This window comes from Pongo pygmaeus, chromosome 10 (assembly GCF_028885625.2).
Source record: "Pongo pygmaeus isolate AG05252 chromosome 10, NHGRI_mPonPyg2-v2.0_pri, whole genome shotgun sequence".
NCBI lineage: Eukaryota > Metazoa > Chordata > Mammalia > Primates > Hominidae > Pongo > Pongo pygmaeus.
This window is the reverse complement of record NC_072383.2, coordinates 99093513-99106297: the sequence shown is the minus strand read 5'-3', so window position 1 is coordinate 99106297 and position 12785 is coordinate 99093513. Positions and strand designations below refer to the sequence as shown.

The 12785-nt window shown below is 37.8% G+C and overlaps 1 protein-coding gene across 13 annotated transcripts in view; it reads right to left on the bottom strand.

Moving 5' to 3' along the window:
* The window catches only part of GAS2L3 (growth arrest specific 2 like 3), a 54227-nt gene that overhangs the window by 8187 nt on the left and 33255 nt on the right, over positions 1 to 12785 (bottom strand). For all 13 annotated transcript variants that reach the window (XM_054444206.2, XM_054444202.2, XM_054444215.2 and 10 more), the window contains 3 exons: positions 6599 to 6740; positions 927 to 990; positions 145 to 283 (listed from right to left, as the gene is read on the bottom strand). In XM_054444206.2, the coding sequence (XP_054300181.1) occupies positions 145 to 283; positions 927 to 990; positions 6599 to 6740 (345 nt within the window). The remainder of the gene's footprint in view (positions 1 to 144; positions 284 to 926; positions 991 to 6598; positions 6741 to 12785) is intronic.

The following is a 12785-nucleotide window of genomic DNA, read 5'->3' as shown; positions in this document are numbered from 1 at the left end:
AGAGAATGGAGAATAGTACTGGTTTATATTCTGAATAAGAAACACTTGCTTTTAAAAATGGCATCACCTGTAGCAAACTAGAAGTACTTAAAACCATGAGACTTCAAGGTATCACGGTCAAAAGAAAGTGTGGCAACTACTTACAGCTTCATGTAGCTCTTCATGCCGACAGCACGATTTTGGAATGCTGATGGAATCTTCAGGCCCAGAAGTATTAAGCAAAGTCTCTTCTAACTCAATTTCTTTCTCAAGTTTTACTAACACTGGTGGCTCAACCCCGTATCTGAAAACCAACCAGGAGATCTGATCATTCAAGCAAAGTTGACCCAGGTACTTGCCTGCATAATCAAGATAGATTTTCTTTCTGAAGTAAAGTCTATATGATCCTCTTCTACCAATTGTTTCACTGGGATATTTGAAAATGCTTTTTAATGTCTCATAGATTGTAAAATATCTATATTACAGTCCTCACATCATAGCACATATTTGGGTTGCAGGATGCTCCCAATATTCTACCTGGGATCCTGAAAGGTGGCTTTCAAATCAGCTGCTGAGTAAAGACAGAACTGAAGTAGGTATGGGGGACACCACTCCTTGCCTTCTGCCAGATCCTCTCTGTGTTCAGAGGACTTGCTTTGACTTGAACTGCCTTAGACTACATGCTCTTACCCTATCCTTAATCTAAAAAATTTAAGTAACCACTCCCATAGTTTAACAGTAAAAGAAGACAAGCTATATTGAGAACTCCGATGTTTACATATGCTCATGCAAACAGAACGAAGTTGATAAAGAAACAAAAAGATAAAATAGGAAAATAGTTCATTTAAAGTATTTCTTTATTTATAGAAAATAGTGTTCTAAACTAAAATTCAGTAGATTTAAAATGTTTATAACACTGAAATTCTGAAATATTGTGGAATACATACCTTGACACAATTCGACCAATTTCAAGAAGACAAAGATACACCTGTCTTGGATCTTTGTGCAAAACTGTGGAAAATAAAACCACTTATTTTATACAGCGAAATTAAGTATGGAAACATTTCTGGCATGGAAGAAGACAGTTAAATAAACAATAATGAGGACAGCAGGTTTACTTGTTTAGAAAAAAATGAAGAAAAGACACTTTTACTTTTTCTACTTATTATCTTCGACAAATTAGTTTAAAAAAAAAACAGCTAACAAGAACAGAATGAAAAATTACCATGGACCTTTATTTTTTTTATTTGCACAGCATTTGAAGTCTAAAAAATTGAGGGCTTAGTAACATTGCTTATGTTTCAGATCTTTCAACAAGAGATACCATTAAAAGATATACAGTACCTCAATTTTATTTTAAGCTATCTTTAGCATTGAATTATGTGTTAATACCTTTCTCAAACTCTTACGAAGAGGAGAAAGTACTTTCTAACCCATTCTAGGATGACAGTGTTACCCTGATACCAAAGGTAGCCAAATGAAGACATCATAAGAAAACTAAAACCCAATATGTCTTATGAATATAGATACAAAAATCCTCAATGAAACACTGGCAAACCAAATCTGGCAGCATATAAAAGGATTATATACCATGCAAGTGACATTTATGCCAGAAATAGTTCAATATAAGAAAATCAACCCAATGCAATATACTATTAGCAGAATAAAGGAAAGAAACCCAATTATCTCAAGAGACAAGGAAGTATTTCACAAAATCCAACCATTACATGATTAAAAAAAAAAAAGACAGAACAAACTAGGAAAAAAAAGAAAGTTTCTCAATCTGATAAAAGGGCATCTAGGAAAAACCCACAGCTATTATCATTCTTAAAGGTAAAAGACTGTAAGTCTCCCTCTCAAGACCAGGAAAACACAAGGATGTCCACTCTTATTATTTCTATTCAGCATTGTATTGGAGGATGTAGCCATGGCATTTATGCAAGAAAAATAAATAAATCATATCTAGACTAGAAAGGAAGAAGGAAAACTACCTCTATTAACAGATAACATAGGCCAGACATGGTGGCTCACACCTATAATCCTAGCACTTTGGGAGACTGAGGCGGGAAGATCACTTGAGGCTAGGAGTTTGAGACCAGCCTGGGCAACAAAGTGAGACCCTGTTTCTACAGTTTTTTTTTTTTTTTAAAAATTAGCTAGGCATGGTGGTGCACACTTGTAATCCCAGATACTCAAGAGGCTGAGGCAGGATGAACTGAATCCATGAGTTCAAGACTACAGTGAGCTATTATCGTGCCACTATACTCCAGTCCTGGGTGACAGAGTGAGACCCTGTCTCAAAAAACAAAGCAACAAAAACAAAACAAAAAACAGGTAACAAAATCCTATGTATAGAAGAAAACCCTGAAGAATCTACAAAATAACTGTTAGAGCTAATAAGCAAGTTCAGCAAAGTTGTGGGAGATAACATCAATACACAAAAATTAGTTGCATACACTAGAAATGAACAGTCTGAAAATGAAACGAAAATAATTCCACTTACAATGGCTTCGAAAAGAACAAAGTACTTAGAAGTAAACCTAACCACAGAATTGTAATACTTGTACACTGAAAACTACAAAACACTGTTGAATGAAATTTTAAAAGATTATAAATAAAGACATCTCATGTTCATGGATTGGAAGACAACTTGTTAAGATAGCAACATTCCCCCAATTGACCTACAGATTCAGTATAATCCTTATCAAAATTACAACAGCCCTTTTTTTTTCTCCCAGAAATGGAAAAGCTGATGATCAAATTAATATGGGATTCCAAAGGACACAGAAAGGCCTAACCAATCTAGAAAAAGAACAAAATTGGAGACCCACACCTCCCAATTTCAAAACTTACTATAAGCTACAGTAATTGAGACAGTGTATCACTGGCATAGGGATAGATGTACAGACCAATGGAATGGAAATGAGTGTCCAGAAATAAACCCATACATTTATGTACAATTAATTTCAACAAGATGCTAAGACAATTCAATAAGGAGAGAACAGGCTTTTCAACAAATGGTGTTGGCACAACTGGACATCCACATGCAAATGAATGAATTTGAACCCCTACCTCCCACCATATACAAAAATTAACTTAAAATAGATCAATGACCTAAAAGTAAGAGGCACAAACGGTAACATTTATAGAAAAAAATATAGGTTAAAAATATGTATGACTGTAATTAGGCAATGGATTTTTAGATGACCAAAAGTATGGACAAGCAAAAAAAAAAATAGATAAATTAAACGTCACCAAAATTTAAAACTTTCGTATATCAAAGGACACTATCAAGAAAGTAAAAAAATAACCCAAAGGCTAGGAGAAAATATTTGCAAATCCTATCTAATATGGCCCTAGTATCTAGAATATATAAAGAATTCTTGCAAGTTGACAAAAAGGGTAAATTACTCAATTTTTAAAATAGGCAAAGGATTTGAATAGATAGTCTCCAAAGAAGTTATACAAGTGGTTAACAAGTACATAAAAAGATGTTCAATATCCTTAGGGAAACACGAATCAAAACCACAACAAAATACTACTTCACACCCACTAGGATGGTTATAAAAAAAACAAAAACAGGCAAATAACAAGTATTGACAAAGATGTGGAGAAATTGGAACACTTGGGCACTGCTGGTGGAAATGTAAAATGGTGCAGCCACTTTGAAAACAGCTCCTTAAAAAAGATAAAACAGAATTATTACCATATGACCTAGAAATTCCACTCTTAGGTATATATCTGAGAGAATTAAGAAATATGTTTACTTCAAAATTTGTACACAAATGTTCAGAGCAACATTATTCATAATAGCCAAAGAGTGGAAACAATCCAAATGCCCACTAGCTGATGAATCGCTTAAAAAAATATGGCATGGCATATCTATACGATGGAATATTAGTCTACCATAAAAAGGAATTAAGTACTGTTATATGCTACAACATAAATGAACCACTGTGCTAAGTAAAAGAAACAGACACAAAAGGCCACATACTGTATGATTCCATTTATATGAAACATCCAGAATATGCAAATCCATAGAGACAGAGAACAGAGTTTGCCTTGGCATGGGGTAAGAGAATAACTGGGACTAATTGTTAATAGGTACAGATTTTCCAGAAATGTTCTGAAATCAGATAGTAGTAATGATTGTACAACATAGTGAATATACTAAAAACCACTGAAATGTACATTTTAAAATTATGAATTTTAGATTATATACAGCATATCTCAATTTTTATGCCACTACAAAAGAAACCTAATACACTTAAAAATGGTTACATGGTTAAGATAGTAATTTTTTTTTTTATGAGTCTCACTCTTTCACCCAGTCTGGAGTGTAGTGGCGTGATCTTGGCTCACTGCAACCTCTGCCTCCCAGGTTCAAGTAATTCTCCTGCCTCAGCCTCCTGAGTACCTGGGACTACAGGCGTGCACCACCATGCCCAGCTAATTTTTGTATTTTTGTAGAGATGGGGTTTCGCCATGTTGCCCAGGCTGGTCTCAAACTCCTGACCTCAGGTGATCCACCCGCCTCAGCCTCCCAAAGTGCTGGGATTACAGGTGTGAGCCAATGCGCCCAGCCTAAGATAGTAAATTTTACATGCATTTTAATATAATTTTTAAAATAAAAATAAATGTAAAAAATGCAATATAAAGGTAAACAGAGATCCTTAAACCAATTTTTAAAAAGGCCTGATCATAGAACACATGCTAAATGAAATGATATAGTAGTTGTGGATCATCTACCTTTCTGTTCCAGTCCTTAAAGTTAGAAACTCTAGGAAACTTCTGAATCCTAACCTAATCATGTGCAATATGTACATGAATTGCATGTGCCCTGATTCCCTCAATAGAAATAGTAATTGTTGGCCGGGCGTGGTGGCTCACCCCTGTAATTCCAGCACTTTGGGAGGCTGAGGCTGGCAGATCATGAGGTCAGGAGATTAAGACCACCCTGGCTAACACGGTGAAACCCAGCCTCTACTAAAAATACAAAAAATTAGCCGGGCGTGGTGGCAGGCGCCTGTAGTCCCAGCTACTCTGGAGGCTGAGGTAGGAGAATGGTGGGAACCCAGGAGGTGGAGCTTGCAGTGAGCTGAGATCGCGCTACTGTACTCCAGCCTGGGCGACACAGAGAAACTCCATCTCAAAAAAAAAAAAAAAAAAAAAAGAAATCGTAATTGTTCTTTGATTTATGAATAGCATGTATTATACACCCCAAGCACAAAGTATACTCTTTCAAAGCAATAAAAAGCCTACATTTGAGTTTAAAATTCATACCAACAGAGGAATTTATCCTAAAATTTTTACTAAATTTGTTTTTCTAAATACTTTCTAAGTTCCTTAAAATAGTATATTTGTTTCATAAAATGGCTTTGAGTTGCTAGCAAAGTGTGAAAAATTAAGACACTCATCTTTGAGACCTCTGGAGAGTAAAAATATTAGCTTATCGGTTCAATGCCTCAAAATGAATTACTGGTATTGGCAGTGCTTTACTTAGTCCTATACTGACCTTCAGGAGAGTGAGAAGATGCCTTCTACTGAAAATGAGAAATATACAACAATCTTATGTCCTTTCAGAAATAATAAACTAGAAACTAGAGAATTCAAAGCATTTCCACTTTGTTTTGATCTCTAGAAAGTAGATGTGCCATTACATCAACTACACTGTCAATAATGATCAGCCCATCTGGATCTAAAGCAAGGTGCAAGCAGGGATAAAATGGCATCCCATGCTTGCTCTACACTGGATAGGGGTGCCCAGATGCAGAGCAAACAGGAGGCCGCTTACCCTGTGTGAGGGCAATAAGGGTGTGTACTGTCAGTAGAGAATTTTAAAATAATAATACAACCAACAAAAAGTCAGTTTGCTTTTTACTATCACCACAAACCAGCAATCCTAAACTATGTCAGTGATAAAACTTCTACCAGGGCAGACAACTACCACAGCCCTGCCCTTGGTACACTGCTGCACTTATCACATTATGAATTCAGTGTGTGCGGGGTGGGTGTGGGTGTGTATGTACACATATATAAATGCTTTCAAATATAGTATAAAACTTAAATAGCTACCGCTTTAGTCACTGCACAGATGCTTCTGTTGACTTCAAGGAAATGAGAAAATACGTCAATAATTCTTCAACAGAGCATGACTTCTCAAAATGAATTGTCAAAAATATTAATCCATTAGATAACCAAGTTGGCAGCTGTTGTTTGTAAGGTAAAGCTAAACACCATGATAATACATTATTAGGCCTTCTGTCATTGCCGTAATTATCCGGTTAAAGGGAAGTTACTACTTTTTAGGCTTGGTAGAGTAATTCTTAATGAAAATATTAATTACTAAAGCATTAGTCCAGAACCTTCCTGTAGCAACTCATTTAGGAATTTAGAATTTTAGGACATTCTAGACACATAAAATCTTTAAGTGAAAAGGTTAATATATTTGATTTAGTATCTGATTCTCCAATAGTTCTACATATATTCAAAGTATACATTTTTCTAGGAAAATGAGATGAGGCATTTGAGTCCTTATATGGAAAGAAAAATTAGAGGTGAAGGATATTAAAACATCCTAGTAAGCATTGAAAACAAGAATGACAACAACATCACTTACCTAAACCTTCCGATTCAAAGAGGTAAGTTTCATCAACCCCAATGTCCCTACACCAGTGAAGGAAGTTTGCGGTATTGTCCCGAGCAAAGAATGAACCTGATGCAGCATCTTTCTTACAGGGCACTTTTCTCATTGGAAAATTCTGGAAAAGACAAAAGAATAATTTCAAAAATGTATCAAGGATATTTTCATTAAACATTCATTTTGATATTACTAAATAAATGTTCAATCCATCACCTGTAACCAAAAAGTACACAATTTTAGAGAAAAAAGATAGTTTTGAAAACTATTTTATTTTACTTTAAAGCAGAGGTCCCCAACTCCTGGGCCATAGACTGGTACCGGTCTGTGGCCTGTTAGCAATCAGGCCGCACAGCAGGAGGTGAGTAGTGGGTAAGCAAGCATTACCACCTGAGCTCTGCCTGTCAGATCAGCTATGGTATTAGATTCTCACAGGAGCTCGAACCCTATTGTGAACTGCGCATGCAAGAGATCTAGGTTGCGTGCTCCTTATGAGAATCTAATGGCTGATGATCTGAGGTGGAGCAGTTTCATCCCAAAACCACCCCCGCCCAAATCTGTGGAAAATCTGTCTTCCATGAAACTGGTACCTGGTGCCAAAAAGATTGGGGACTGTTGCTTTAAACTATATTCCAGAAAATAATTCCTAGAAAAACGATTTGGTCAAAATTAGCAGTAAGGTCAAACATCTCTCACCTCTTTCTTTTTAAAATGACACAAGAATCTTAATTAAAATAAAAACTGACAGCCTAATAATTGCAAAGCACATCTCAACGGTATGTCTCTCTACACATAGTTCAATATAAACCTCAAATTCTTGCTATGTTAAAAGTTAAGAGATGAGTATGATGACTCACTTGTAATCCCAGTACTTTGGGAGGCTGAAGCAGAAAGATTGCTTGAGGCTAGGAGTTCAAGACCAGCCTGGGAAACATAGCGTCATCTCATCTCTACAAAATTTTTTTTTAATATTAGCCAGACGTGGTTGCACATAGCTAAAGTCCCAGCTGCTCAGGAGGCTGAGGTGAGAGGATCACTTGAGCCCAGCAGTTCCAGGATGCAGTAAGCTATGATCGTGCCACTGTACTCCAGCCTGGGCAACAGAGCAAGACTCTTTCTCACAAAAAAAAAAAAAAAAAAAAGAAGAATCACAGACACCCATTTTTGCTTACTTCCTTCCATGCAGATTCATAAAGATGGTTCTGAGTTTCTTGAGGAGACTATCAAATAAGGAAGTAGTTGTTCCTTTTTAATTAAAGTTCTTTGAAAACTGATGATCTAAGTTTCACAGAATCTTAATTTTTTTTTACTATCTGCTCCAAGAGTATTTAGATAATTCTGCTGAGACTGAAAGATTTTTTTGTTTTGGTTTGGTTTAAATTTTTACTTGAATAAGCAATTCATGAATATGATCTTTGTTAATGCAGTAGGTACAGTAGGATATTAAGTCTTTCTCTCACCTACCCCCAGTTCCTCTCTCTCCCTAGAGTTAACCACTATTACCAGTTCCTTGTATATCCTTCCTGTTACTATTTATTTCCAAAACTAAAATAACCTTAGGAGTTTTTTTTCCTGATTGAATACAGAATAGACAATCATTGCAAAAAAAAAAAAAAAAAAAACCAATAGCAAAATACAAAGTATCAACTGAAATCCACAACTATACACATATTTGTATCTACAAAATGTCACATAAACCACTCTTCAATTTGATTTGTGTGTGTATGTGTGCATATACATGAAATGATACGTTGTAGACATCATCTGGGGTTCAAAATAACATATTTAAAAAATTGTTTCTAATGAATGTATAATATTCCAATGTGTCTGGTTACCATAATTAATTTTTAACAATTTCTCTATTGATGAACATTTAGGTTGTTCCTAATTTTTGTACTATCACTTTCATAAACTTCTGATTATTTTCTCAGAATAAACTTCTACAAGTAGAACTATGTATCAAAAGATGTGCTTTAGGGGGCAGAGCGAGATAGCCCCATACAAACCTACACCATTTGTCTTACACATAGGAACATCAAATTTTAACAACTAGCTACACACAAAAAGCACCATTAGAAGAATCAAAAATCAAATGAGAATCTGGTTTTAATTTCGTTATCACTGAGAGAGACATTGAAGAGGGCAGGAAAGACAGTCTTAAATTGCCCACCCCTTCCTCCATCTTCCGGCAGCAACCACATGGCTCAGAGTATCTGTGTATTTGGGAGGGGGAGAGCACAGTGATTTTGAGGCTTTACATTGAACTCACTGCTGTTCTGGTTCAGCAGAAGGTAGAACCAGGCTTTAGTAGCTGATGTCTGCCCATAGAGAATGCATTTGGACCAACCCCAGCTAGAGGGGACTCACCCATTATAGTAATCAGAGCTTGAGTTCAGACAATCCTTGCTACCACAAACTGGAGTGCTCTGGGGACCTAAGTGAACTTGAGGGGCAGTCTAGGCCACAAGAATTCCAAGTCCTAGGCAAGCCCAGTGCTGAGCTGGACTCAGAGCCAGTGGACCAGAGGGGAGGAGCATATGACCTACTTAGACATCAACCAGGGTGGCTAAGCGTGTGCTTGTACCACCCCTCCCCCATCCGCTGGCAGCAGCCACAAGGTGCAGAGAAAGCTGTGCACTTGGGAGACAGAGAGCGCAGCAACTGGAAGACTTTACACTGAACTCAGTGCTGCCTTGTCACAGTAGTGACCTGGCAGGATTCATCACCTGCTGAGTAAAGAACCCCTGGGCCCTGAATAACCAGCAGTGATACCCAGGTAATATGCCATGGGTGTTGGGCTCTGAGACATGCTAGCTTCAGGTGGGACTGAATATATTCCCAGTGTTGGTGGCTACAATGAAAGACTCCTCCTGTTTGAGAAAGGCAGGGGGAAAAGTAAAGCAGACTCTGTCTTGTGCCTTAGGGATCAACTCAGCCACAGTGGGGTAGAGCACCAAGCAAGCTCTGAGAGGTCCCCAGCTTCAGGCCAAGGCTCTTGGTCAGCATTTCTGGAACTGGCCTGGGCCAGAGGGGAGGCCACTGCCCTGAAGGGTGAATCCCAGGCCTGGCAGCACTCACCACAAGCTGACTAAAGAGCCCTTGGGTTCTATTAGCAGTGGCCTGGCAGAAACCCACATGGGCCAGTGGTGATAGCAGCCACAGGGAGAGGCTCCTCTGCCCAGAAAAAAGAGGAAGAAAGAGTGGGAAGGATTTTGGCTTGTGGTCTGAGTGCTGGCTTCACTGCAGTAAAACAGAACATCAGGTAAATTTCTAAGGTTTAAGACTTCAGGCCGGGCGCAGTGGCTCAAGCCTGTAATCCCAGCACTTTGGGAGGCCAAGGTGGGCGGATCACGAGGTCAGGAGATTGAGACCACGGTGAAACCCCATCTCTACTAAAAATACAAAAAAATTAGCCAGGCGCGGTGGCAGGCGCCTGTAGTCCCAGCTACTAGGGAGGCTGAGGCAGGAGAATGGCATGAACCCGGGAGGCGGAGCTTGCAGTGAGCTGAGATTGCACCACTGCACTCCAGCCTGGGCGACAGAGCGAGACTCCATCTCAAAAAAAAAAAACTTCAATCTCACTCCCAGACAGCATCTCTGGACCCAACAGGGCCTGGGGGAACATGACTCTGAAGGGAGGGACACAAACCTGGCTAGATGTGCCACCTGCTGATAATAGAGCCCTAGGGCCTTGAGTGAACTTAGGTGGTAGGCAAGTGGTGGTTACAGCAGGTCTTGGGCGAGACCCAGTGCTGTGCTGGCCTCAGGTGTGAAACAGTGCAGTCTCAGTGGTGGTGGCCACAGGGATACTTGTGTCCCCCCATCCCCAGATCCAGGAGGCCCAGCACAAAGGGAGATACCCCATTTGTTTGGGATAAAGTAAGGAAAAAAAACCCACACGCACACACAAGAATCTCTACCTGGTAATCCAGAGAATTCTTCCAGACCTTATCCAAGATCACTAAGGTGGTACCTCTATAAGTCTGAAAGAACCATGGCATTATTGGGTTTGGGGCCCAAGTCCCTTTGAATACCTGAAAAGCCTTCCCAAGAACAATGGACACAACAAGTCCAGACTGCAAAGACTACAATAAATGCCTAACTCTTCAATGCCTAGACACTGGAACATTTATACAAGCATCAAGACCATCCAGGAAAACATGACCTCACCAAATAAATAAGGTACCAGGGACCAATCCTGAAGAAACAGAGATATGCAACCTTTCAGACAGAGAATTTAAAATAGCTGTGTTTTGGAAACTCAAATAAATTCAAGATAACACAGAGAAAGAATACTATCAGACAAATTTAACAAAGAGACTGAAATTATTTAAAAGAATCAAGTAGAAATTCTAGAGTTGAGAAATGCAATTGACATACTGAAGAATGCATCAGGGTCTCTTAATAGCAGAACTGATCAAGCAGAAGAAAGAATTACTGAGCTTCAAGGAAGGACTACTTGAAAATACAGAGTAGACAAAAGAAAAGATAAAAAACAACGAAGCATACCTAAAGGATCTAGAAAATAGCCTCAAAAGGGTAAACCTAAGAGTTTGGCCTTAAAGAGAAGGCAGAGAGAGAGAGAGATGGGGATAGAAAGTTTATTCAAAGGGGTATTATCACACAACTTCCCAAACCTAGAGAAAGATACCAATATTCAAGTACAAGAAGGTTATAAAACACTAGCAGATTTAACCCAAAGAACACTACCTCAAGACATTTAATAAACTCCCAAAGGTCAAGGATAAAGAAAGGATCCTAAAAGCAGCAAGAGAAAAGAAACAAATAATATACAATGGAGCTCCACTATGTCTGGCAGCAAATTTTTCAGTGGAAACCTTACAGGCCAGGAGAGAGTGACACGGCATTTAAAGTGCTGAAAGAAAAAAACTTTTACCCTAGAATAGCACATCCAGTGAAAATATCCTTTAAGCATGAAGGAGAAATAAAGACTTTCCCAGACAACAAAAACAAGGATTTCATCCACACCAGACCATCCTACAAGAAATGCTAAAGTGAGTTCTTCAGTCTGAAAGAAAAGGATGTTAATGAGCAATAAGAATACTCTGGTTTCTCTTCAGATCGTATACATCTTTTGCCTTTTAATGAGCAATAAGAAATCATCTGAAGGTACAAAATTCACTGGTAATTGTACACAGGAAAACACAAAATACTATAACACTGTAATTACGGTATGTGAAATATTATATTAAAGTAGAAAGACTAAGCAATGAACCAATCAAAATTAGTAACTACAACTTTTCAAGACATAGACAGTATAGTAAGACATAAAGAAAAACAACAAAAATTAAAAAGCAAGGGGATGAAGTTAGAGTTTTTATTAGTTTTCTTTTTGCTATTAATAGTTCATTTGCTTATGCAATCAGTTTAAAATAATGGGTTATATTATTTGCAAGCCTCATGGTAACCTCAAATCAAAAAACATACAACAGACACACAAAAAATAAAAAGTAAGAAATTAAAGCATACCACCAGAGAAAATCACCTTCACTAAAAGAAAGACAGCAAGGAAGGAAAGAAGGAGCCAACCAAAAAACAACCAGAAAACAACAAAACGGCAGGAATAAGTCCTTATTTATCAATTATAACACTGAATGTAAATAGACTAAATTCTCCAATCAAAAAACACAGAGTAGCTGAATGGATGAAAAAGCAAGACCCCAATTATCTGTTGCCTCCAAGAAACACTCTTCACCTATAAAGACACATATAGACTGAAAATATAGGGATGGAAAAAGATATTCGATGCCAATGGGAAACCGAAAAAGAACAGTAGTAGCTATATTTATATCAGACAAAATGAATTCTAAGACAAAACCCATAAGAAGAGACAAAGAAGGTCATTGTATAATGATAAAGAGGTCAATTCAGCAAGAAGATATAAAAATTGTAAATATATATGCACCCAATGCTAGAGTGCTCAGATAAATAAAGCAAATATTATTACAGCTAAAGAGAGAGACTCCAATACAGTAACAGCTGGAGACTTTAACACCCCACTTTCAGCATTGGTCAGATCTTCCAGACAGAAAATCAAAAAAGACACATCAGACTTAATCTTCACTATAGAACAAATGGACCTAATAAATATTTACAGAACATCTCATTCAGCAGCTGCTTTATTCTCCTCAGCAGATGGACCATT